Below are 27137 nucleotides of genomic sequence, written 5' to 3' on the forward strand. Positions count from 1 at the left end.
AGGACGTTTTTTTCTTAAAAATTTAAATTCTTTTTCATTTCTATTCAATTTAGAAACGTTTTTGTTAGTTCTTTCCTAACATAATCGTTTACAAGAAAAATTGGGCTCTTTTTCTGATAAATTTGTAATTTTTCTCGAAAACTGCGACAAACACATTTCTAAATTAAATAAAAATTATGAATTTTTTGTAAAAAAAATCATTGGCGCACCAGAAAAACAGTTTTAGTCAAGTACAGTTTTTCAAAATGTTTTTTAGTTAAAATCGCTTATTTTGTACGGTCATTTTTTACAATTTTTACATTTTTATAAACAAACAATTAACCAACGACTGAAAACGACAGGGACAACCACACGCGACCTAAATCTCATCCGACTCAAAATGGCTGCCGGAGTGTGACGTCAGTCGCTACAGAAGGAAACTGTAAATTGATCTGTTTGTCGACAATATTGCAGCAAAAAAAAACTGTAAACTATTACAGTTTTCTTCTATTATTATTCCACTCTAACTTGATAATGATTGGAAGTTCATTCACTCGTTCATTCATAATCTGATTCGAAAATAATGAATGGAGGTGAAGCTCATTGATAGAATGGGGCTTGCAAGTATGCAATAATATTTGAACCTATTTCGCCTTGGTTTTGTCAAAGTCACAGACTTTTGGCAATGTATGTGGAATATGTGTAATGTGAAATATGCATGTGCTGTGCATTTGGTGTGATTAGTGCGTTAATTAAATAATAACAGAATACTTCCAATTGTGGTTTGGCTCATTCTAACTCATAGAATTTCATTTCTTCATCCATGAGAGTTGAAAACATACTGTAGAAAATTCTCCAGAGACATTATAGTCTTTCTTACCAACCTACACCAGATCAATGTAATAATTTCAACTTGATTTTTCTCTTTATATTCAAGCATTTGCCCTTGATTTATATGGCTTTATTTTCATTACTCATATATCTTTCATAAAATCATTATATTAGACTATGAAGGCTTTCACGGCCGGTCAAAACTGAAATATGAAAGTTATCCGGGCTTATAAGCCGCCAATGGACCACGGGTTATAAGCAAGCCCGGATAACTTTCATATTTCAATCATTATATTTTTTATCTGATTCTCTCATTTGAGAATGTCTGTAAAAAAGTGGTTTCCAATTATTATGTTATTTATTATTTAGTATGCATTATTGACAAAGACAAAATTATATATTATAAGTAGGTATTTATAAGGTCATGGATTTATAAAACTACTGACAAAACAATAATTTTTAAAATAAACTTTTTTTATTATTCCTATTTCTTACCCTATAAAGTAAACAGGAAAGTTCAACCATTCATTAATTTTTATTCTAGTGGTTTTAAAAATCAGCTTAAATTTTTTGTATCCTATGTATAATATTATAATGTAATATAGTTTTATTAACATTTGCAAGCAGGTGATAAATTATTAGTGCAGAATATACATATGTATATACCTATAATAATAATAGGTAACTTGTTAAACACAGACTAACATCACTATTACAAAACCAGTCTTACAGTTTATCATTTTAGCTAGTGGGGATAAATCTACAAAATGTCCTAAGAAAGTAAGTCGCACCATAACCTCAAATCAGTATCCCTTCAATAGATAAATTTGTTTTGCAGCTCATTCCAGCTAGTTTTTCAAGCAAACGTGGTTTCTAGTTGTTGATACAAACCATCAATCATCTTCAGGCCTGGAAGTAAAACTTGAACACATTTGAAGTGTTGATAAGTGAAAAATCATGGAACACAGACCATAGTTGAACCAAGTTGAATTAGCACATAAAACCACCTCCTATATTGTTCTTTTTTTTTTCAGTAGAGTGACATGTTTTCATAAATGGGTAGATATCACTGTTCAAACTTTGTTGGACTTGCCACATCCACAACCTACATCAGAATTTGGACTTTCTAAACAGGTGAATTAGGTAGGTACTTTTAGTATCATAAGTAAACTATAATAACTATTCAAATAGATTTGTAGGAGAATCACAGTTACAGTAGTGGACAAAACCTGTCAGAACATTGAAAATTGGGTTGGTTAATCTCGTGGAATCATCACTTTCAAAGTTATCTGGTTTAGTGACTTTTGTGTTGTGTTTTCTTTTGTTCATGTGTTTAAGTTCAACCACAGGTTCCACACAACATAACTGTTTTGTTTGTTGTACCTATGTTGTATGTAAATAAAAGGGATTTTTTGGAATCACTGATCAGATTATTTTTCCTAGATTTACAAGTTAAGGTATCTTAGATGTCTTAAACATATGATGTGATGATGTCTCTTGAACAAGTATTACAATAAATCTTCCTATAACAGGAATAAAAATGGGGCCCTAAGTAAGAGTGGGACCCTAAGCAGACAGCTTACATTTATTAGTGAATGATTTTAGCCAAACTTGAAGATGGCTTAATCACTTAGTGTTATGAGTCACTAGGTGCTGTTAGCTGTTATGCTAAGTTAGGATTTTATCTCTGAGCTTTCTAGAACTTTTTTCCACTGTTTGTTTTTTGCCATCTGTTCAAAGCTCTTCACCAAACTGGATGTAGGGACTCTGCAAGTTGAAGTGTGAATCAATAATAACATAATAACAAACTTTCAGTGTAAAAATCGTTTTTATTTGCAATAATTGGTTGTGGGGAAAAGTGGGTACAACTAAAAGTTAAGCACATTTTGTCCTTTCTTAATCAAACCACAGACCACTAGTTGACTAGTCCATTATTGTTTACAAACCTGAGAAAATAGAAGGAGTGCAAGACAGCTGGATTTAATAATAGTTTATGTTTTATATCTACCCATTTTTGAAGACTCCTCATTGTACTGAAAAAAATCCATGTGGGAGGTGATTTTTTTTTATCCACTTTGACTATGGTCTGTGTTCCATGATTTTTCACTTATATACACTTCAAATGTGTTCAAGTTTTACCTGCGGGCCTGAAGATGATTCATTGGTGGTTTTTATCAACAACTAGAAACCACGTTTGTTTGAAAAACGTAACCATTCAACCTGGAATGAGCTGCAAAACAAATTTACCTATTGAAGGGATACTGATTTGAGGTTATGGTGCAACTTACTTACGACATTTTGTACATTTATTCCCACTAGCTTCTAATAAAGTATCTTTATCGGCTTTCCGTTTCATTTTCTTTGCTTTATGTATGTAATAGTTAAAATGTATGTAAAAATTAACTCGATTAACAAGTTTGGCAAAGAGATAAAATGACATTTCTTTGTTATGATTGTAAAATGTTGGCAGCGCGGAAATTTGTTTACGGGCCATAGTTACCGTGCGGCGGGACATTCAAATTTTCGGATTTTTAGAGGCGTTTTGCGACTAAACGACTAAACCCACAGTACTGAAAAAATTACAGGTTGATAGCCGAAGTTGCACTCTACAACTTTTATTAAGGAAGTTTTATAATTAAATGAACCGTACAGGCGCAAAAAAATCAAAACCGTTTTCCCACGTTAATCTCCTAATAATATACAACATACATATCAATAAAAAATAAACTTATTGTTTTATTTAACTTCTATCTACGTTAGGTTAGGTTAGTTTAGGTTAGGTTAGGTTAGGTTAGCTTAGGTTAGGTTAGGTTAGGTTAGGTTAGGTTAGGTTAGGTTAGGTTAGGTTAGGTTAGGTTAGGTTAGGTTAGGTTAGGTTTTAAAATCGATGATATTACGAAATAACTATAAATTGGCATGTCTATAAATATAATACATTTTTCTACTTTATACTTGAATTAAAAATGCATGATTATTTATTGTTTGTTGTTTGTAATAAAATTTTGTAAGAATTATGATCAAAAAGTTTTTTTTTGCTCTTAAGTGATTCCCTCTCATAACAAAAAAGGTAGGTACTTTATTCTGTAAACAATTGTGGGTATAAAACTACTTAGTAAATACAGGGTGTCCCGCGAGGTAAGGGACAAAATTTTACTATGAGTTCTTTAGGTAAATTCGAGTCGAAAATTAGTTTTAATAGTGTTATTGTGCCAAAAACTACAATAATCCCGGAAAATAATTTTATTTAAGAAAAAAAATTTTATATTACTGTGAAAATAACTGTTTACAATAATTGCTCAAAGTGTCCACCTTCACATTGTAAGCATAGTCTAGCTCTTTTAATAATGTGGCTGATAGCTTTCCCAATAACACAGGATAATACTTAAATAAATAAAATTAAATTTAAAAAAATCATATCTTGGTAAGGAAGCATTGGCGGACCCATGTTCATAGGACATTTTCGACTAGAATTTACCTAAAGAACTCGTAGTAAAATTTTGTCCCTTACCTCGCGGAACACCCTCTGTATATATCACATGAACACCCTCACTACCTTTTTCAGCAAGCAAAATTACTTGTGACCAAAAAAACACATCAACTTAGATATCGAGGGGGAAGTTTAAAACTATAGTGGATAAAATTTTTAAATGGCATCCCTAGCTTGTAGCACATTATTTTAAAACCCTTAAAAACCCCGATTCATCACCGTTTAAAAAACTGAAATCGGTTAATCCGTTCTCGAAATAGGGTCAAGATGACACAATTTTTACTAAAACACAAAATCAAATCAACTTTGTTAGTTTTTTTCAATTTTGATTTTCAAATTTGTTAAACAGTAATGAATCGGGGTTTTTAAGACCTTTAAAATAATGTTCTACAAGCTAGAAGTGCCATTTAAAAATTTCAAGTGGGGACCACCGGGGGCAAAACCTAAAATACCATGCCCACTGATTTTAAATATCCCCTTCGATAACTAAATTGACGTGTGTTTTTTGGTAAAAACTAATTTTCTTTGCTGAAAAAAATATTTTCAGGGCGTTACACCATTCTGATCTGTGTCGGTTCAAGAACTTCTGTGGAAGCCTTTATAAAATATTGATTTTACCCGAGAGTCCGCCACTACTAGGTCATGGCCAAACGTAATATAATAGTAAATGGTAGTAAATTAATAGTAAAACGTGTCTCTGAGATCGCGTATAGTAAATTTAGTTTATCACTTAAGTTGAAGATGGCGCCCCCATTGCGTAGGTCCCCTGTTGGCCAAGCGCCATCTCCCCGACTAAACGTGTACTTCGAAAATTTTTATGTATATCGATCGCGCTTGGATGTTTGCGACGATGCCACTTTGTCAACTATGTACCTATAACTTGAGAGTGCAAATGATATATTCAAGAAAATGCACTAACATTTTTAAAAAATTTAGACTTAACCCGAACAGCCCAATACCAATATCTACCAATATTGCTCGTAACTAACCTAACCTATAACTTATAAAATCATTTTATTTAATTACTTAGTTAGATACTTCAATAACCGTCATTTGCACCGTCTTACTTTAAGCTAAGCTTAAGTTAAGTGTGGTTCAGAGTGTGACTTTTTTCACCTAAACTGTCACAGTCTGACCCACACTTAACTTAAGCTCGGCTTACAATACGGCGATGCAAATGGGGGTAAGTATCGTTCGGATTCTTGAGAATAAATAACCCATTAATGTTTGTTAATCGATCATTTCAGAAAGTAAATATATACATTGCATATTATCAAATAAATAAAATGAAAATAGAACTTTGAAACATAACTTATGTTACCAAATAATCATAGTAAAGTTGCTAACCAAGTTAGCCTCTCCCATGATCCTTATTGGTTTTAAGTCCCTGCATGTGAATACGTCAATAATATTCAAAGAATGGCTTATTTAAGTCAATATAGTTATTAATAATATTAATAGTTATTGTCAATATAAGTCTAAATATAAGATTAATACTAGATTAATTACACATTATTACAAAAATAACCATCACAAAGACTTTTTATTATTACAATTGGCAACGTTGCATCAAACGAACAGTAGGTTCGATGAGATTTATGCCCAATGCACAGTAGGCTGGTTGAGATTTAGGCTCGTAGCTACCGTCTCAAACGACAAACATAATCCTCATCTAGTACCAAAAGTAATGAATTCATTGATATTATAATCCTATAGGTGACGTGGGCGTCAGATGTCACTGTCCAGCTCCCCAAATGTCATTTTTGATTATGAGTTCTGCCACCACTGTATATTGATTTCTGCATTTTTAACAAATTAATACGTTTTATAAAATTTAATTCCGGTTTAAACGTTTTCCTATTTTAATTTTCTACCCAAGTAACTGGATTTTATTAGCAAATAATCAGCCATATCATAATTAAAATTCATATTTGGCAACGCGATTTAAAATTTGGCGCACAAATTGGCGCTAGCGTCGGCTACCGTTTTACTTCTTCGGACGCATGACGCATGCTCTTTACGGTTTATTCTTTCTTTCAGATTAGTTTCCATCTTGATCACATGTGAGTACACATTTATTGTTGAATTTTAGTTAATTTTGCGGAATTGTTACTAATAGTGTACAAAAAACTTGTAGCAAAACATTGTCCGTTTAAAGGGAAAGTGGGATTAGTTCAAAATTTTGCGATCCGGTAAAGAAATCGTAGTTTTTTCGTGTTTGACAGAGCATGGTGCCCGTCTATTCGCGCCATGTTGCTGCTAGTTGTAGTTTCGGAAAAAGAGCATAATCATTGAAAATACCCAATCAAATCAACTTTGAGAAGCAATTTTCATATTTGCTAGTGTTCCTAATCGTTTATTAATAGTGTATGTTCTCATACCGGCTCGCTCTATTCTGTAGTAGACGATTAGCAGCACTAGCACATGTTTCATATTTGCCGCGTGTACACTGCTAAAAAGAGGCTTTAAATCATCTATAAACCACATTTTAAACCTTACAATTTAATATACAATACAACCATTTCCTAAACAAACTTTTGTTTATTAGTTGGCAAGGACCTGTCACAGAACTAACCTAAATAACCATGGCTGATATTGAAGACACCCATTTCGAGACTGGAGACTCTGGAGCCTCTGCAACATACCCCATGCAATGTTCGGCCCTACGTAAAAACGGATTCGTGATGTTGAAAGGAAGACCTTGCAAAATTGTAGAAATGTCTACTTCCAAGACTGGCAAACATGGACATGCTAAAGTTCACTTGGTGGGAATTGATATTTTTTCAGGTGAGTTTTTAAGTTTTTTAGGATGTTGTTTAGGCAATAAGCTAGTTTTAGAAAAAGAAAAGTTGCTTTGAAAGTATGAGACAAAATGGATCTGTTACAAAAAAATGGTGAAGGCAATGAGTCATTTGAATAAATGTAAGCTTTTACTTATACCTACTTGCAAAATTACAAGTAGATGCTCCAAAGTATGTTCATACAGTAAATTTTAAACATTTACTTGAACTTTTACAAATGTAGCACTAGCACATGCTCTCTTTTATTCAAATGTATCAATGTGTGTTTGAGTAATTTGAAAATTTAATTTATTAAACAAGGAGAACAAAGAGTCAAAGTTGACCAGTCACCTATTAAATTACTGTGACAAGGACTTTGCTTTTCATGTTTTTGAGAACAGGAGCCATTTTGACTATTTGAACAATTGCTTTCTATTTACTTTAATTTTAGCTTTACAGATTGCAGCATCTCAAGGTTTTAGACAACTAATGTCATTTTGTATTCTATCAGGGAAATAGATGAAATGTCTTATGACTTGGCAAATTTAATATTTAAAGGAATCTAATTGGCAACAGTTCACAGTCTCTTAACTTTTTCAAGTAATTTTCCATATAGAGGAGATTACAAAATGTCTGAATGAGGTCAACATTTGTGGTTATTTCTTGAGTTCAATCAAAGCAAATTAACATTTTTTTTATTTTCACATTAATAGGGTAACAATTTCCAAAACTTCACAAAGCTAAATTTATTTTTTGAACATTAAAACATATCTCAAAATGTGTTTAGTCCTGCTGAAATTAACTCACAATGCCTCTATTAGTGCTACCACACTCCTACCACATAATGTCCTTAATTTAAGAAATGCTCCGATTTATCAAAGTTACTAAAACTTACTCACAAAAGTGTGGAAAGTACTAATTAAAAATGTCTGTCTTACTGTTGAAATGTCAGTGAAAATACCTCAAATTACCTCAAAATATACAGGTAATGTCTCTTAATACCCTTAAAATGCTTTATAACAACTTCTCTCAGTTAATTCACTAACATAAACGTCATAAACCAGCAGTTTCTCACTTGTTGACAGCCTACTAAATAAAAGTGATGGCAAAATTTTGTATTTTAAAAAACAGTTGATTGCTATAGTGTTAATTTGGTTTCATTACAGTTTCATAAAATAATGTGAAATAATTATTGAAAGGTTTGATGTTTGATGCAAAACACCTTGTTTTTGTGGTGGTACTATTCATTCTCCTGTTTCATAATTGAATGCTTTAAAAGAGTCAAATTTATGTCCTAAAAGAGGTATTGATTTAATAATAATTATAAGAACAAAGAAGTAATGCTTTAGAAATGATCCCTTTTCTAATGGCAATAACTGATGAGTTTTTTGCATCAAGTTTCACTTTTACCCCTAATATTATAATTATTTATTATTGCATTTTAAAGTTTAAAAAAAACGCATCTGGTATCTCCCGCATCTTCAGCCAATGTATTTGTGGGTCGAAATGATGCAATATTAATTAGGTGTCTTCATCGTTGGATTATGCGAATTTAATAACATTTTCCAAGTAGCCACCATACATTTTGACTACAACTAATTTCTTCATTAATTCTTTTAATTTAGATTTATAAATTTAACTAGTTAGAATCACTTTGAAAGGAGAGAGAAGATAGCATTGAAAACACTTGAAAAGCTGATATATTTTACAAAAAGCATAGCTGAACATACATAATTGTAAACAATTTAGCTGTTTTGTTTGTTTTTTACCTTTTTTCCAGGTATTGGCACCATACATTTTATTTTGAAGTGTTTTTTTTTTTTAATTTGAGTGGTTGCAGCAACATCTAAATTTCCAATACCTTTTCTAATGGACCAATTTTATTTTGCAATTATAATAATTCACATGTCACTGCATTTTGTAAAGTGAATGATGAGGATTTTTAAATGTCATTAAATTTGTACTTTTCAAAAATTTAATTTAAACCATTAACCTTTGTGAAACTATAAAATATTTTTAATAGTATATCCATATTATTTATATCTGATGCAATTATATTCTATTTGACTATTTGAATAAATAATAGGCTTATTTACTTTATCCAAACTATTCTGAAGTTCTGAGTCTTTTTTTTATATTCTCAACTGTTTTCTTTATTATTCATTGAATTAAACTAGTCTTATTTGGAAGCAAATTTGCTTAAACTTTTGTTTGAATTCATAATACAAATGTGCCCATTACAAAAAAAAAAATATTAATGCAAAGCTCTTGAAAGCTGTACAAGCTTAACATAACTTAAATTTAATATAACAAAAAATTGTCACTCTTTGCTATCACTTTTTGCTAATTTAGAAAACTCAGTTAAAAGAAACCCATCCTAAATTTAGATTTGTTATTCGCATTCTCAAGCTAAAATAAATTCCAAAAGGTTGTCATTGAATTAAAGAGCAAATTTCTGTTTGAATTAAAATGGTCCATAGTTCTTTTGTGCTGTGTATTATGTGAAAGAAAGTTGCATTAGGGCATAATTAAGAATCTTTAAATTCACTGATAATGTGTAAACCTTTTTAAAAATAATGGTTTGTCAATTTAGGGGAAAGTGTATCATTTATCAATACTATACTTCAGACCTATTATACTAGAAACAGTGTCAAGGAAATTTTGTATTAAAAAAAGCTTATCTGGGATTTGCCTTTCAAATATATCAATGATGTCAGAACTATAAATCATCTTCTTATAGACCCTAAAGCCAGCTCAATTTTAGATATGAACTTTTTTATTAACTTTTTGTTAAAAAGGTTTTTGAATAATCCAAAAATGTTTGAGTTCTTGCCAACTGAAATGTCTATTAAGGGGAAAGTTGTATTTGATCAGTTGCCATTTTATTTTATACACCATTTGGTGTAAAAAATGGTTTCATTTTTGGTTTTGAAGCTTTTTAGAGAAATAAGGGCTACAATTAAAAAAACTGAGAGTCATATCCTTAAAATAGGTACCTAAAAAATTGCTTAACCAAAAAACCATCCTGCACCAAATCGTAATTCTTTTTTCAAATGATAAAATACACTCAAAACGTTTATGATATGGCAGTGACATTAATTGTCAAATACGTTTTTATTAATGCTGCCAACTTAATGATAATAACAGAGTCTAGTAAAACGCGTATGGTTTTGTTTCTGACACTACTCCAGACTCCACTAATTTCCATTTCCCCAACATTGACTAAGTTGTTTAAAGGCAGGTTAGATAAGTTTAATTTAGACTGTTATTTTGCACCCGATCTGTCACATTTAAACCTCAACTTAGCTTGTGTTGGGGAAACAGGCATAAGAAAGTCTTCATTGGGATGATTACCTGTTGTTCTATAAAAAGAACAATCAATGTTTTTTGTTTGGTTCAAGTTTGTAACTTAGAAGTTGTTGTTCTCTTGTTGAAATAGTGTGATTAGTGTTAACAGGATTTGCACTATTGGATAAATACAGTCTACAGAGACTGTGATTATTTACTATACTGAGTAAATGACTGAGAACTAATGTTGGTTGCTTCTGTTGTAGGTAAAAAGTATGAAGATATTTGCCCATCTACACACAATATGGACGTGCCACATGTAAAGCGTGAAGACTACCAATTAACTGACATTTCCGACGACAATTACCTTTCCTTGATGTCCGACAACGGCGATCTACGTGAGGACCTGAAAGTTCCAGACGGTGAAGTTGGCGCCCAACTACGTGCTGAGCACGAAAATGGCAAAGACATATTATGTACCGTATTGAAGTCATGCGGGGAAGAAGTAAGTTTTATCCTAATACTGTCGTTAGTTAGTTAATCCGTTATTTTGTCCTTTTAATGATTTGAAAGACCGTTTCTATTAGACAGTCACATCACAATCTTCAATTTTTTTAAAAAGAAAGGAAAGCATCTGGTATCTCCCGCATCTTCAGCTAATGTAGTTGTGGGTCGAATTGATGCAATATTAATTAGGTGTCTTCATCGTTGGATTATGCGATTTTAATAACATTATCCAAGTAGCCACCAAACATTTTGACTTCTGCAAACTTTCTCATTTTTTTTAATTAAAATTCTTAAACCTTAGAACACACTTCAAAATGTGATACCTTTCTAATTACAAAAAAAAACGTAACACATCCAAAGTGTCCCATATAAGTAATAGTAAATAATTTAATGGCGAATTTCTGGGATCAAAATAATACGACTTAGCAAAAATACCTTAGAAGAAAAGTCAATGAAAATTAACAAATGTTAATTTCAACTCAGTTTAAGCCAGCGCATAGAGGTCGCTATTTGCAACAACTAATTGTAGATTATACTTAAGATAAAACAGAACAAAGAAATTCAGAAAAATATCAAGCTAAGACTGTTTTATTAGTTATTACCGAAAAAAAAAACCTCTTTTTACCCTGTATCTCGTTAACCATGGGCCAGAGCATAGACTACATGATAAGTATAGACAAAATCAATGTAAATAAACAGAGAAATGACAGCTGGGATGCCCGAAACTGTTTTCAAAACTGATCACCAGAGGGAGTATCTCTTATCTTGAAACGCCAATGGCCAGAGAATTAAAAAACGTGAGTGGTGACTTGACACTTTGAGGTTAACGCTCCTGCTCTGTGTCCATAAGATTGTGATTTACTTATTAATATTATTTTAATATGTAGAATAGTAGAATGAGAAAATTTAATTACTAAGTAATTTTTATTTTTTAGGTTGTAATTGCAGTAAAGACCAATACCGCTCTCGACAAATAATGTCTCGATAAGACGGTGGGGGCCGATTATCCAACTACACCTTACATATTACCCGCATCAAGTCCAAAGGTCCTCCCATCAGTTACAATAAGCTACACATTATATTTGTATTGGACCAGTGTTAACAGCTTACCTTAAAAACAGTTGGCATCGTATCCGGCACAGAGAATGTTAATAAGCCGTTTGATTTTTACACTTCTCTGTACTTTTTATTTGTTGGCAACGTTTTTGCTACAAGTATAATGTTCAATAAAAGTAATTTAATTTTAACTTTATGTAAATTTTTTTAAATCATTTTTTTACCGTCTGCGGAACCGCCCGACTCTGGCCCGTCCTTTAGTTTTATTCCGCTATTACAATTTTTATGGGTACATTAGATCTTTTGAGTTTGGGCCAGAATTGGGCGATCCCCTATCTAATCTTGTTGACATAATAATTTAATTGAATAAAATATAACATTTTTTAAAGACTTGTTTTGATATTGTTTAGGATAAGCCACTATTCAGGTAAATAATAACTTGGGTATGCAATACAATTTAAAGAAAGGTGGGTTAAAAATATAACTTTTACTTTGTTTTGACTTTCATTCCAACTGTAAGTGACGTACATTATGTGTTTTCTATAACTAAAACAAAACTCGAAGTCTACAGTCTCAACTATATTTTTTATATAAAATGGGGGTCTTAATGGTTACATGTTTCCCCTAAAAAGGCATCATCAGGCCTAGAAAGGTAATCGGCAATTGAAGTAACAAAATACACTATAATAAAAACAAAACAAGAAAGTGTACAACGGGGACCGAACAATTAAAATCCAATTCTCATCTAACTCCCCTTACAATCATAAATGGGCAGCTTTTAACTTTCTTACATAGGCTATTTAATTTACCCCTTTCAAGACATGCCTTCAATTAAGAACTTAAAATTTTGGAACGGATGGCAATAGACAACGGTTTTCCCTTAAAGACTTTTAATAAACTTTATTTTAAATTCCTAAATAAATACAAGTTATCTTATAATATTATACATGACCTTTCTAACACTGATAAAAATAAGAATTTTAGGACGTTGTCTTATTTTGGTAACATTTCTACAGGTCTAGTAATAATCATTTGGCGTTGTTTTTAAATTTTTTAAAATAATCACGACAGGTACTAATTTTTTCATTATGGATTAGCGTATAAAAATAACGGTATTTGAAAAACTATGCAAAATAAAAAAAAAATCAGATAAGCTTTACCTAGGAAAAAGTATGGGCTATCACATGTGTGCCCCATCAGAACGCTCTAAAATTACAACTTAAAAGGAATTTAACGATTAAACTTTTTGAACAGCTCCCGTACTTGTCCAGATTATTTTAAAAAATCCTAAATGATCACTTTAAACCTGTAAACATGCATGCCAAATTTCATTTGAGTAACTTTTTTTGTTAAGGAATTAAAAATAAAAAAATGGTTTTGGTAGCTCACCTTTAAGGTGCGCTAACTCCGCTAGGAGGCACTGATCGACTGCAGTTTATATTAGCGAATTCGACTGGCGGCACTAGTGCGCACTATTCTGCACTGAAAGCACACTCGCTCGGTGCTGGTTGTTCGACTGACAAAGTTCTGCACTGGTTTTGAAAATATTTATGTTCGTCTCGGAAATGCACTGATTTAGTGCGGTCTGTGAGAATTCGGCTGGGTTGCATTTGGTGCGGTGTATTAGCACTTAGTGCAAAATTTTAGAACTGTGCTGCTAGTATAGTTCTAGTTCAGTTCTGTCTAGAGACACAAACAAAACAAATAAATAGAAATGGTGTCAACGGCTTTACTTGAAGAATTTTTAATAAACACGTCATCTAGCAGCAAGAGTGATTCCTGAGATGAAGAGTGGTTATTATACATGACAGGAGAGAATGGTCTCAGATAAGCGGGTCAAGCAAGACTACTGCTTTTTACCCTCCCATCGCTGTAGACCAAAAGGAAAGGTCCGGAAGGACTCCGTTAACAGTCACTGGTATTTCCCTTGAAATATTTGCCTTTCGGGAATTACCAATGTTGCAACGGTGTCCCCTGTCCTGGGTGAGAGTGCCCCGGCTGACAACGGGGCTCTTCTGCGCTCTTCTTGTCTTGAATTCTTCTTTCTTCGTCAGCTGGTCATCCTGGTGGAGGTCATGGTGAAGAGTGGTTAGCTTGCTTGGGACAATTTGATAAATTAGATAAATTTTCTGTTAATTGTCAATCCCAGTCGAATCAACCTCGTTTTAATAACTGCACTGGTGTGGCTCGCACTTTCTTAGTGCAGCGTGCTAACTGCACCTAATCGGAGTTAGAGCAACTTTTACATGGCACTGAGAAAATACGAATTGAACTCGGATAGTGCTTCCCAGTCGAATTCGCCATATGACTCTTTGGAGTTTATTTTTTATATACTTTCCAACTTTCCACCCATAAATTATCTCACAATCAATTTGTACCACCCTGTATTGACTACTTTTCGCTGAATCCAACAATATTCAAAAAAAGTCTTAAAGTGGCGTCCTTTACCCAGAAAATTGAATTCTACATTAACAAGAAAATAACAATAATTTTGCTCATATTAAAAAGCCCGTAGTTGATTTCTAATGTCTATTTGTAACTATTTTTAATTAAACCATAAACAAAATCAAGACCGGGTTAATCAAATTTTACTTTCATCTATTCAACTTGTATGTTTCTGTAATCACATGACATTATTCGCTCTCGTTTATACAGTAATCATGTGACAAACTGTCAAAACGCCTTTTTTCTGACACCGTTAACTTCAAGCCTACGATCAACTGTCAAAATGTTGGCATTTATTTATTATTATTTACTTGGTTTATTGATGTATGGAGCATGTATTGTTTAAAATGAAACCTTTGAAAACATCCTAAATTTAAACTGAAATTCCGGTCAAAACAAGGTATGAAAATGTGATGATCGAACTTTTAAAAGCAAGTTTAAATATGGAACTTTAATAAATGTTGTATTTCAATACTAATTTGAAAGCAAATAACAAATAAAACATATTAATCAATTTTCATAAAAATAAAAAAAACCGATGGGTTTATTTGATAAATTGCACGATTTTCACGTTATTTTTCATTTAAATTGCATTTTTTGTACAATTTTTTAGATTTTTTATGATGTTCCAGTCATTAACCCACAATTTGTTTGAAGATATTAAAGTTGAACCATTGAATTATTATGTAAATACTGGCAATGAGAGCTATACCAACCAGAGTAGTTCCATGATGTGTTCAGCATATAAAGATGACATTTCCAAAGTTAACATGTCTTATGATGGACTTCCCATTACTTCAAAGGAGAAAACTGTGTATGAGGTAGATATCAACATTATAACATTTTCATTGAAACTGAAAAAGCAGGTATAACTTAACTTACCATTTCCTGTTGTTTTTAATTATTTTTTAAATTTAAATGTCTCTATCTATAATAAATTGATAATCAGAATTATTCATAGAAAGTACCTATTTAGTTTCAAACTATTTTCTGATAGAAATAGATCTATTGGAGCTTGAAGGTTGTACAAAAAGCAGAAAGGAGAAGAAGAGAAGAATTTTTTAAATGGTATATCTAGTATACAGGGTGTACAAGATAAGGATGCACTGTACTGTAATAGATACAAAGTCAACAGTGAGAGAGTGATTTTTATTTTTTTTGGGTCATTTTTAAAACCTTGCCATTTATAAACAAAACAACAGATTTTGATGCAGTTTGGACTATCATTGAGCTTAATTTTTAAGTAACTAGTCCCCAATTTATCAATAATTTGTTTTGGGGTTGTTTTAACTTAAGGAAGTGTTGTTGAGGTCAATATCTCCGGACATTTTTGGCTGTTTCCCAATTAACATCCTGTGACTCAAGAAATAGTAATGTATCCAAAAAATGTGCCATAGCAGTGCTCAATCTCGAATTAAGGCAGTAGCTTTAGCAGTCCCATATTATGTGTTGCATAATTTTAAGTCAACTTTTTTAACTGATAGAACCATACAGGGTGTTTAGAGACAGTTAAAAGTGGAAGAACAATTTGTGCAAACAATTTGAAATGTCACTCACTCTCTGTGGCTGGACACCCTGTAAGGTCTTACCAAATATGAGGCTTGTCCTGAAAAGTACTCAGATTATATAACAGATAATGTTGAACATACAACGGCATTTGAATGATAGATACAAACCTGCTAATATGGTTTAATTCAAGATTGAATAGTGTTTTATCCATTTTCCAGAAAAATCCATATTTCTTTGGACACATGACGTTAATTAAGAAACAAGTTTCTATGTAAGAAAAAAGTTAAAATTATTTATTATATTAGTAAAGTTGCTGTAATTTAATACTTTTCTTTTTTTGCCCACATTCTTGTCCCACTTTGATTGTCTTTAGCCACCCTGTATGGTCTTATTGGTCATGGGGTTGCTTCAAAAATGATGTAAAAGATAATATTGGATCTACACCCAACTAAAATGACACATAAAAAGCTGTTGCCATTTCACTTCCTTATGTTAAAACAAAAAAAATATGTTGATCAATTGGGGACTACTTAAGAATTTCACTTTTTTTTCATGTTAGACAAGCGCAATTTTTGTCATCACCTATTAATAAAAAGAGGCATAATTTACTAAAAATTGGGTTTTTTAAGGCCAAAACCGGCACATCCTATCATATTGTTTTCTACAATTAAAGGAGCTATGTTTTATGTTTTCCTATGGTCAACTTTTCTTTTACCAAACATGTTTAACTGCAAGGTATTTGATTTAGTTTAGATTTTGATTGGTTATATTATTGTTCCTTCTTTTCTGAATGTCAATGTCAAATTTATAACATATTTATTATAACACCATGTCCCAGGTTTGTATATCTGTGTTGTGTATTGTCTGTCAGAAACAATGTTGCCAAATATTAAGAATATTTGTTTGACCTCACACGTTCAGTTTTTTGTTTATGGCACAAATATGCATTAATAATTGGTTCAAATTTTGGGTACTACAGACTACAGAGACGTTCATATTTAAGATAAAACATTTAACAATTCGGAGATAAAACGTGTGACCGTAAGAAACATGACGGCGTCAAACTTACCATTGGTTTGTTATAGCCTATGGTTATAGCTTTTCTCTTTGTATCATTGATTTGCCAGAGAAAATTTTGAATGTACCATATTACTGTAAATTGGATTAAAATTACCAAGTATTTGTAGTTATTATTTTTGAACGCTAATAATTCCATTGGTTTCAAGGATCACAGCGTACACATGTTGTCTGCTGAAAGACACACAATAAAATCGAGCATAAGGAACAATCCGAACAAGAGAACAAAACGACAGACCTGTAAAATATGCAATAAAACTCTGGCATCACCGTCCAGCTACTACGTGCACATGAAGCAACATTCTGACAATAAACCATACAGTTGCACCAGATGTTTGGCGACTTTTTGTAGAAAACCATATTTAGAGGTTACTTTAAAATTAATTTCGTTTTTGAATTCAGCCAGTATACTGGATTTTGCAGGTGCATATGAGAGTTCATACCGGCGAACGACCGTACGAATGTGACATTTGCAAGAAACGCTTCACTCAAAAATCCAGTTTAAACACGCACAAACGCAGTCATTCCGGTTTGAGGCCGTACTCTTGTCCACTTTGTATGAAGACGTTTACCGTGAAAAGTTATCTGACAGCGCACAGGTGGGCGCACATATCGGATTCGGGGATTGCGTGCAACGATTGCGATCTGACTTTTACTAATAAACAGTTGTACTTGCAGCATCTGCAAGTCCACAACAGAAAAGACTTTCAGTGTAATGAGTGTAAAAGGTTATTTTCTAAAGAATCGTATTTGATAAGGCATACGAATAGGTTTCATAATAAATTTAGTGGTGCTTAAATTATTTATTTGTGTATAGCTATATTTTGTTTGTATAATATATTTATTGTTGTGCCATACACATATTCTATTTCTTGACACATATGCGTGATCATTCGCACAGAGTTGGTTCAGGATTTGAGAATAAGTGACAGATTTTTTACAACTGAACAATATCTGACACTTAAGTAGGTTGCAAGTTATAAAAGTTAAAAACATTGCATGAAATAGAGAAGTTGATTTAACGGTTTTTACTTGTCAGGTTAGTAGCACAGAAATCGTCAATATTTTATTGCCACCAGACGCCATTTTTGTGTTTCTGTCAAACTGATTAAAAAGTTTTACTTTTACCGTGCACAATTTGGCTTTGTACTTTACGTTAGCAACCACATGAATCAGGAAAACGAGTCAAATACAAAAAGTGTTTCAGCAGCTCTTTTTGCTGAAAGAATTTCCAATTAATAATCATCAGAGCAATATGTCCAATTGGCAATTAGCCAGAAAATGTCAATGTCATTGTGAATGTGAGCATTCAAGCAATCAAACATTTTTCGATTTTTAGGTCGAAACCAGTTTGAAACTAAATTCAAAACAATTACTGTCTTTTAAAATTTTTATTTTTTCAAGTTTTTTAATTTATAGGGTGCATACTTAAGAAAAACGTAAAGTTATTTTTTTAACAGAGCAATATGTATATATCAATGAATAAACAAATATAGCAGGAAGGAGCAATGGCAATCAAAGAGGGGGACAAAAATCGTTCAGTATGCCGGCCGTAAACTGTCAGAAAATCAGTGAAGAACCAGAAAGGTATACTAAAAATCTAATAGAAGTAATCCCTTATTATCTACGAAGAATTTTCCTATTAAACTTTTTTTTCTATCTCTTCAAATAAAGTGGTGGGAGTAGTCCAAAGTTTGCTTTGAAAGAAATGAAATATCTCGAAAATGGCTAATCGTAGAGACTTTGTTTTTGCGGGATTTTAAAGAGCATTTTCTGTCTGCATTTTCAAAAATTTTGGAGTCACAAACCAATGGTTTTTTCTGCCTTTAAGTTCTACGCCATTGGAATTTTTTTTTGTCGCGTTTTAAATAATGATGAAAAACAATGTTATAAAACCAATAATTTGGATTAAAATTTTTTATAGTGGCTTGCTTAGGTTTTTAGGCAGTTTAGTTTATAATAAGACGAGATGACCTACCTAACAATGTAACACATTTATGCTTTGTCACATTCAAAACATTTACTCTAATCGCATTGTTACGTCATTTTTATTACATACATTGTAGGTACTCTCAGTAAAACGCTAAAACTTTTAAGTTAAATTATTTATTTACCAAAATAAAATGCAAATAACAAAATACAATTCTATCTTTAGCAAAACATGAATTTACTACAAACTAAAAGAGGTAATTTGTGCATAAAGCATCACATAACAATATCATATCACTATTTTAATGTATAGCTATTAGAAAATTTAATCCACTTCTTCAATGGTCGGTCCTCCTGACTTGGATCCATTATTAGTACCTCCTGCTTGCTGACCACAGTTTCCTCCTGGCATTTGAGCTCCTCCACCATACAGTTTAGCCATTATAGGACTGAAAACCGACTGCAACTGTTTTTGTTTGTCTTCAAACTCCTCTTTTTCAGCTAAAGTGTTGCTGTCCAGCCATCTCAAAGCTTCTGAACATTCCCTTTCTATTGTAGCTTTATCATCACTACTTAGTTTGTCTCCACACTCTTCAGCGGCCTGCTTCACTTGGAAAATGTAACCTTCCAACTGATTACGAGCAGTCACTTTCAATCTCTGTTTTTCATCTTCGTCTTTGTAACGTTCTGCTTCGGACAACATTCTGTCAATGTCTGCTTGTGAGAGTCGTCCTTTGTCGTTCTTAATGGTGATGTTTCTCTCTTTTCCTGAGCTGGTATCTTTTGCAGACACGTTAAGGATGCCGTTTGCGTCCAGATCGAAAGTGACGTCGATTTTCGGGACTCCACGAGGTGCTGGAGGAATGCCAGTCAGATCAAAAGTTCCCAGAAGGTTGTTGTCTTTTGTCATAGCGCGTTCACCTTCGAAAACTTGGATGGTAACTGCAGGTTGGTTGTCTGAATAAGTCGTGAAGGTTTGTGATTGCTTGCAAGGAATTCTTGCGTTTCTTTCTATGATCTTGGTCATGACACCTCCAGCAGTTTCGATTCCAAGTGATAGAGGAGTGACATCCACTAGCAGAACGTCCTGGATTTTGCTGTCGGTTTCTCCACTTAGTACTGCTGCTTGAACTGCTGCTCCATAGGCTACAGCTTCATCAGGATTAATGCTCAAGTTTAGTAGTTTTCCGTTGAAGAAATTTTGCAATAATTGCTGGATTTTAGGGATTCTGGTTGATCCTCCTACTAGAACAATATCCTGGATGGTACCTTTGTCCATTTTTGCATCGGTAAGGGCTTTTTCGACAGGCTGCAAAGTTCCTCTGAACAGGTCGGCGTTCAGTTCTTCAAATCGGGCTCTACTGACTTTGGTGTAGAAGTCAATGCCTTCATATAAAGCGTCAATTTCAATGCAGGCTTCAGTGCTGGAAGACAACGTTCTTTTAGCTCGCTCGGCAGCAGTCCTCAACCTCCTCAATGCTCTTGGACTGGTGCATAGATCTTTCTTGAATTTTCTCTTGAATTCATCAGCAAAGTGGTTGACCAGGCGGTTGTCAAAGTCTTCACCTCCAAGATGGGTGTCACCAGCGGTAGCTTTAACTTCAAATAGAGACCCTTCGTCAATGGTTAGGATGGAGACATCAAAAGTACCACCTCCAAGGTCGAAAATAAGGACATTTCTTTCACCTTTCAAGTTCTTGTCCAAACCGTAAGCCAAAGCAGCAGCTGTAGGTTCATTGATGATCCTTATCACATTTAATCCAGCTATAACACCGGCATCTTTGGTGGCTTGCCTCTGTGAGTCGTTGAAGTAAGCTGGTACTGTGATGACAGCATCCTTAATGGGCACTCCTAAGTAGGCTTCAGCAGTTTCCTTCATTTTAGTTAAAACCATGGAACTGATTTCTTCAGGGGCGAACTTTTTGACTTCACCTTTGTACTCGACTTGGATTTTCGGTTTCCCTCCATCGCTGATCACTTTAAATGGCCAATGTTTGATGTCTTGTTGGATTTTAGGATCGTCAAACTTGCGTCCAATCAACCTTTTGGCGTCGAAAACGGTGTTGGAAGGATTCATGGCCACTTGGTTTTTGGCAGCATCTCCAATAAGGCGTTCCGTGTCCGTAAATGCCACATAACTGGGTGTTGTGCGGTTACCTTGGTCGTTGGCGATGATTTCCACTTTTCCATGCTGCCACACACCAACACAGGAGTATGTTGTTCCCAGGTCAATACCAATAGCTGGAGATTTTTTCACCATGATGTTGTTTTGACTGTTTACTCGACAACAATAACACTAGCAGTGTTTTGACAATGAAAATATAACTCTCGTTCGCTTTTTGAAGTCGCTTGTAGTTTCGCTGTTTCGCTCGTCTCGATTATTTTGAATCGTCTGAAAGTTGCGGCGTCCTGAAGCGCTTTTATACACAGTTGGTCGACCTCACTCGAATAACATCGAATTTTCTAGACATTTTTCCTCATCCAGGTCAGCTATGAACAGAAAGGGATGGAATAAGAAGGAAACGTTTTCGAGAAGGAGATGGCTTATGCCCCTTAGGTTACACATTGGCCAAAACAATAGTTTAACGCAGTAATAATACCAATTCATTTACATATTGTTAACCTGTTTCAATAATGCAATTTAATAAAAACTATATAATCGGAATTGTTTCTTGTTAAAAACCCTGAAAAATATACAACACCAATTTATTGAGTTTACCGGTAATGGTTTCTTATTTATTCGGGACACTGTGTATTACCAGGTAATGCTTCGGGACAGTTCGACAAAGTTCAGGACTGTACGGGACTAGGGCTGTGGTTTTGTTTGTTTTCATCGACAAAAGTTAAAACGTAATTTTTCGTTTTTAAACGTTTTGCAACGACATGTGTGTATTTAGCACCAACAAACGTATGCTATTTTTAGATATTATGATTTTAGTTTACTTTTTCCATTACGTGCCCAGAAAATTTATTGTGTTTGATAAAATCATTGATTTTTAAAATCAACCTAATTGCAGGGTTGGTGAATTTAATTAAACCAATAAATCTTCTTAAATTTTCCAATTCTTAGTTCTTTTTATTTTTTTTCGCAGAGAAAAATACACTTTTGCATTTGCGTTATTATTTTGTTGTTTATACAGGGTGTCCCATAACTATATGACAATCTCTCGGGAGCATACAGGGGAGGTCAAAATAATACGATTTGTTCATATAAAAAATTTTCCTGTCACTCTTAAGGGAGATATGCCTTCCAATTAACGTTTTTGGCCGTAACTTTTGAACCCTTTGATCAAAATACAATTTCAAGGGCTACACATGGGTATATTGAACCACCCTGTAACTGTCAAAATTACAGAGTTATATATGGGCTGTCACAGTAAAAATTGTCAAAATCAAACTTTACAACAAACAACTCAGTTTTAACACTAAATAACCCATTTATTCGACGTTTTAGATAAAAACGCTATACAGGGTGGTCAAAAGTGAATTTCAAGGGCTACAAATTGGTACATTGAACCACCCTATAATTGTCAAAATAACCGAGTTATTGACAATACAATGGAGTCGTTTACAGGGTGATTCTATGAATTTTTAACATCCTTGTAACGAAAAGGTAGTAATAACTTTCCTGGTAGATTTGGAAAAAAAACGCTTGAACACGTCAACATTGATTTATAGGCGGGGGACATCTTGTCCACTAATACCATTATACAGGGTACATAACATACTTATAAAGGGGGTTTTGCCAACCGGTAGGGAGGCTACCCCTTTGCCCCTGATAGGGGGCGCTACCTGCAACTATATCAGGTGCTTAAAAAGACTCAAACTTTTTTTTACGCCACTGAAATGGGAGCACGACTTTACAATAGGATTCTATAATAGTAAACGAGAGACTAAAGAGTAACTAATAAGATTAATACTTATTTAATGAAAAAATAAAATAATAGATACAAAAATAACATTGATCAGCACAAAAAATACAGAGTTGTCCTGTGTACCAACACTTCTGGGTTATCATGAACATTTTGTTCTCCTTAGATACCCAACAATCCAGTATAGTAACAATATCACTTATAGTTAATAATTTATTACAAAATGTTTATTTCTTTCCGGCTATATGGGGATTTACCGGTCATAGTGCGCTGTCGCAATTGAAGATTAATTTAAGATAAGCGAAAAGCAAATTTCGATTGATTTACGGGAATAGTTCGATCAGTTTAAATGCATTACTTCAGCTAAGCAGTACCAATTTGGATTTAGTTAGAAAAACATGCTTCAACTGCTGTTCAGTAGTCTGACCTTCCTGTGTTGCATTAATGCAATATGGACAAGTCCAGATTGTCGTAAGTACTAAATACTAATATTTCATTTAGTTTTCTGGAGAGTAAATAATGTTTTAGCTGAAAATTGTGACGATAAAGTTTACGTTGTGAGTAACAGTCCTACATTATGGTTCGAAGCTAACATTTTGTGTCGACAAGCTGGAATGGAAATGGCTTCAGTAGAGTCGTACAAAGAGGAAGAAAGTTTAGAAAGAGAATTAAATACACTAACTAATCCAAGAAGTGTGTAAATATAAACTGCTCAATTAACAAAATTTAAGTATTTTTTTTACAGACGGCATTGGTAATGGATACTGGTTATCAGGAGTCAGAAGAAAATCATCACCTGAATTGGTTTGGTTTGTTAATGCAAGACCATTAGTATACACCAAATTTTCAAAAGGACAACCAGATAACGCAGGAAATAATGAAGCATGTGTAGAAGTTTTTGTAAACCAACAACATGGAATTTTATGGAACGACTACAATTGCGATCAGAAGATTGGGTATATTTGTCAGACGTATGAACGGAATTACACGTGTGAATCGATTTCCAGATCAACATCATGTTGTGATGAAAAACTGAAAGTATTTGATTTCGGGCAGAACGTAATTCCTACATGATTTTTTTATTATTTTATTATGTTATAAGTACAATTTTACATAATCTTGTGCCATAAAAAAATTAAAATTTGACATATTTTAGAAACAGAAATATTTTATTTTCCTTTGTTGTTTTTCCTTAGTTCTCTAATAAGGAGAAGCTGTTTATGGATTTTATTTCATTTTTGAAATAAGCATCGTTTTTTCCACCTGGCAAAACTTCCTTGTACAGATTTTCAGTAATTTATATCAAAAAGTATTGCTGATATGATAAAAAATCCAGAAATTTTTTTTTATACACTGCATCTTTCTTAATTTTAGCTTTTCCTATCCTTGTCTGAAGTATTTGTTTGTTATACCCGTTCTCTAGCTTTACATCGACTATGGATAAGTATTTCCATCTTTTTATTACACAACTCATTACTTTGTTCTTTATTTTATTTTTTCAATTTCGATTCGTATAATAAACGCTAGAATAGAATAAGTAAATCCAGCTTCAGAAGCTTTTTTGCAATTATGCAATATTATTTCCAATTTGTATTAATTAACGATTAAGGAAAACAACATATTTTTATTAAAACATTTTCTTTATTAAAAAAATTAAAAATATCACAAAAAAAGAAGCAACCAATTGCTAACATCTAAAAAATAAATTAATTTTATGCTAATCAGTCTTACATAAAATTATTTTGAACATTATTTACATCAAACAATGGAAGATCTTTACACAAATTAAATTTCACGTTTAAAGTTTAATTCTGCAACTAATTTTTTAATCCACTTCTTCAATAGTAGGTCCTGACCTGGCACCATGGAAACCTCCTGCTTGCTGGCCACAACTTCCTCCAGGCATATGATTGTTTGCATAGTTGTTATTTTGTTGTCCGCCTCCGTACAGCTTAGCCATTATGGGACTGCAAACTGATGTTAGTTGTTTTTGCCTATCTTCAAATTCTTCTTTTTCCGCTAAAGTGTTGCTGTCCAGCCACCTCAAACTCTCTGAACACTCCCTCTCCACTGTAGCTTTATCTTCACTGCTCAGTTTATCGCCACATTCCTGCACCGCTTGCTTAAGTTGGAAGATGTATGCCTCAAATTGGTTACGGGCAGCCACTTTAACTCTCTGTGCTTCATCCTCTTCTTTGTACCGTTCTGCCTCTGACAACATTCTGTCAATATCAGCCTGCGATAGTCGTCCTTTGTCGTTCTTGATGGTGATGTTCTTTTCTTTGCCTGAGCTGGTATCCTTTGCGGATACGTTAAGGATACCGTTAGCGTCTAGATCGAAGGTTACGTCAATTTTTGGGACACCACGAGGTGCTGGAGGAATGCCGGTCAAGTCAAAGGTTCCCAGAAGGTTGTTGTCTTTTGTCATGGCACGTTCACCTTCGAAGACTTGGATGGTGACTGCTGGTTGGTTGTCCGCGTAGGTGGTGAAGGTTTGTGTTTGTTTGCATGGAATTCTTGCATTTCTCTCGATGATCTTGGTCATGACTCCTCCAGCAGTTTCAATACCCAATGATAGTGGAGTTACATCAACTAGGAGAACGTCCTGAATTTTGTTGTCAGTTTCTCCACTAAGAACTGCAGCTTGGACGGCAGCTCCGTAGGCTACAGCTTCATCAGGGTTGATGCTCAGATTCAACTGCTTTCCGTTGAAGAAGTTTTGTAGGAGCTGCTGGATTTTAGGAATTCTCGTGGATCCTCCTACTAGGACAATATCGTGGATTGAGCCTTTATCCATTTTAGCATCCGTCAGAGCCTTTTCTACAGGTTGTAAAGTTCCTCTGAACAGGTCGGCGTTCAGTTCCTCAAATCTGGCTCTAGTAACTTTGGTGTAAAAATCGATGCCTTCAAATAATGCATCAATTTCAATTGAAGCCTCAGTGCTGGATGACAATGTTCTCTTGGCACGTTCAGCTGCTGTTCGTAGTCTCCTCAAAGCTCTTGGATTTGAGCGGAGGTCTTTTCTGAATTTCCTCTTGAATTCATCGGCCAAATGGTTGACTAGTCGGTTGTCAAAATCTTCACCTCCCAGATGTGTGTCACCAGCTGTGGCTCTAACTTCAAATAAGGAACCTTCATCGATGGTTAGGATTGAAACATCGAAGGTTCCACCTCCCAGATCGAAAATAAGGACGTTTCTTTCTCCCTTCAAGTTCTTGTCCAAGCCATAGGCTAAGGCGGCTGCAGTTGGTTCGTTAATAATCCTCATAACGTTTAGTCCAGCTATAACCCCGGCATCTTTGGTGGCTTGCCTCTGTGAGTCGTTGAAGTAAGCTGGTACTGTAATGACAGCATCCTTGATGGACACTCCTAAGTAGGCTTCTGCGGTTTCTTTCATTTTGGTTAGAACCATAGAACTGACTTCTTCAGGAGCAAATTTCTTGATTTCTCCTTTGTATTCAACCTGAATTTTGGGTTTGCCTGCTTCGTTGATAACTTTAAATGGCCAATGTTTAATGTCCTGTTGGATTTTAGGGTCGTCAAATTTGCGTCCAATCAACCTTTTAGCGTCGAAGACGGTGTTGGATGGATTCATGGCCACTTGGTTTTTGGCAGCATCCCCAATGAGTCGTTCCGTGTCCGTAAAGGCAACATAACTGGGTGTTGTTCGGTTACCTTGGTCGTTGGCGATGATTTCCACTTTTCCATGTTGCCAAACACCGACGCAGGAGTAGGTGGTTCCCAAGTCAATACCAATTGCTGGAGCTTTCTTCACCATTGTTATGTCTTCTCTGTTTTTCACTTGATCACTGGAAAATATCACTATCACTTGTTTTAGTACACTGAGTTATTAAAACTCTCGTTCACTTGGTAAATTCGCTTGTTTCGCTTGCTTTGAACTACCTATTCAAAACTTCTGAATAGCGCGCCGATCCGAAGTGCTTATATACGCCGGCTGGCGGCGCTCGAACCGTATCGAATATTCTAGCTAGCGCCAACTAGAAGGGAAACCAGTAATCATAGAATGTTGAACAGCTGTCTAGAACGAGGTGGGTCGATACCCTTTGTTACACAGTGCGCCAAGCAAGATCATTTAAACCGGAATCTCGTAAATAATTCCAAAAGTTGCATTTGGTTTTATTTGTTAAATTTTATAATAAACACTAGGTTAGTAACCCTGTCTTAATAACCACCATAACTGACCACTTGTGTGAATGTTTGCTTGAGCAGTTTATTTGGGACACTGTATAACTGCGTGTGTTTACATCCAGAATTCGAGATACTTCGCGATTGGACGTTCTAAAACGGGATGCCAACGATTGGAAAAACTATAGCTGATATTTTTAGAATCAATCAGATTATTATATTATCATTAGG

At 34.0% G+C, this 27137-nt stretch overlaps 3 protein-coding genes, 2 long non-coding RNA genes and 2 pseudogenes across 12 annotated transcripts; 4 read left to right on the plus strand and 3 right to left on the minus strand.

Annotated features, from left to right (window-relative positions):
- Positions 1-338: 338 nt before the first annotated feature.
- Positions 339-2228, plus strand: LOC145728314 (uncharacterized). Of its 4 annotated transcripts, XR_014178050.1 has the most exons (4): positions 825-1491; positions 1556-1590; positions 1649-1953; positions 2002-2228. It is a non-coding gene; the product is annotated as an uncharacterized LOC145728314 (long non-coding RNA). The 4 variants fall into 4 exon arrangements; XR_014178045.1 differs by having other exon boundaries at positions 824-1491; positions 1556-1953; XR_014178044.1 differs by having other exon boundaries at positions 829-1590.
- A 391-nt stretch (positions 2229-2619) lies between these two features.
- On the minus strand, positions 2620-3972 carry LOC145728329 (uncharacterized). Of its 3 annotated transcripts, none has more exons than XR_014178059.1 (3): positions 3103-3972; positions 2819-3040; positions 2620-2756 (listed from the first exon to the last, which is right to left on the minus strand). It is a non-coding gene; the product is annotated as an uncharacterized LOC145728329 (long non-coding RNA). The 3 variants fall into 3 exon arrangements; XR_014178058.1 differs by having other exon boundaries at positions 3099-3972; XR_014178057.1 differs by lacking the exon at positions 3103-3972 and having other exon boundaries at positions 2819-3089.
- Positions 3973-6204: 2232 nt separating this feature from the next.
- On the plus strand, positions 6205-12423 carry eEF5 (eukaryotic translation elongation factor 5). Of its 2 annotated transcripts, none has more exons than XM_081995345.1 (4): positions 6205-6360; positions 6846-7084; positions 10632-10870; positions 11808-12423. In XM_081995345.1, the coding sequence occupies exons 2-4, from the start codon at positions 6883-6885 to the stop codon at positions 11847-11849; spliced, it is 483 nt and encodes a 160-aa protein (XP_081851471.1). In that variant the 5' UTR covers positions 6205-6360; positions 6846-6882; the 3' UTR covers positions 11850-12423. The 2 variants fall into 2 exon arrangements, with proteins under 2 accessions (XP_081851471.1, XP_081851472.1); XM_081995346.1 differs by lacking the exon at positions 6205-6360 and adding an exon at positions 6361-6489.
- A 2199-nt stretch (positions 12424-14622) lies between these two features.
- Positions 14623-17816, plus strand: LOC145740026 (uncharacterized). 2 transcript variants are annotated; one of them, XM_081995341.1, is made up of 4 exons: positions 14623-14773; positions 14987-15194; positions 17109-17327; positions 17383-17816. In XM_081995341.1, exons 2-4 carry the CDS (start codon positions 14994-14996, stop codon positions 17755-17757), a joined length of 795 nt encoding a protein of 264 aa, XP_081851467.1. In that variant the 5' UTR covers positions 14623-14773; positions 14987-14993; the 3' UTR covers positions 17758-17816. The 2 variants fall into 2 exon arrangements, with proteins under 2 accessions (XP_081851467.1, XP_081851468.1); XM_081995342.1 differs by having other exon boundaries at positions 14634-14773; positions 15006-15194.
- A 1233-nt stretch (positions 17817-19049) lies between these two features.
- Positions 19050-21303, minus strand: LOC145740025 (heat shock protein 68 pseudogene; annotated as a pseudogene).
- A 1768-nt stretch (positions 21304-23071) lies between these two features.
- LOC145740027 (perlucin-like) lies at positions 23072-23925 on the plus strand. Its single transcript, XM_081995343.1, has 3 exons — positions 23072-23231; positions 23289-23453; positions 23506-23925. Exons 1-3 carry the CDS (start codon positions 23159-23161, stop codon positions 23832-23834), a joined length of 567 nt encoding a protein of 188 aa, XP_081851469.1. The 5' UTR covers positions 23072-23158; the 3' UTR covers positions 23835-23925.
- A 456-nt stretch (positions 23926-24381) lies between these two features.
- LOC145740023 (heat shock protein 70 A1 pseudogene) lies at positions 24382-26680 on the minus strand (annotated as a pseudogene).
- Between the last annotated feature and the right edge of the window lie 457 nt (positions 26681-27137).

The sequence above is a fragment of the Ips typographus genome, linkage group LG1, assembly GCF_016097725.1.
Source record: "Ips typographus isolate SLU linkage group LG1, UJ_Ityp_2.0, whole genome shotgun sequence".
Classification (NCBI taxonomy): domain Eukaryota; kingdom Metazoa; phylum Arthropoda; class Insecta; order Coleoptera; family Curculionidae; genus Ips; species Ips typographus.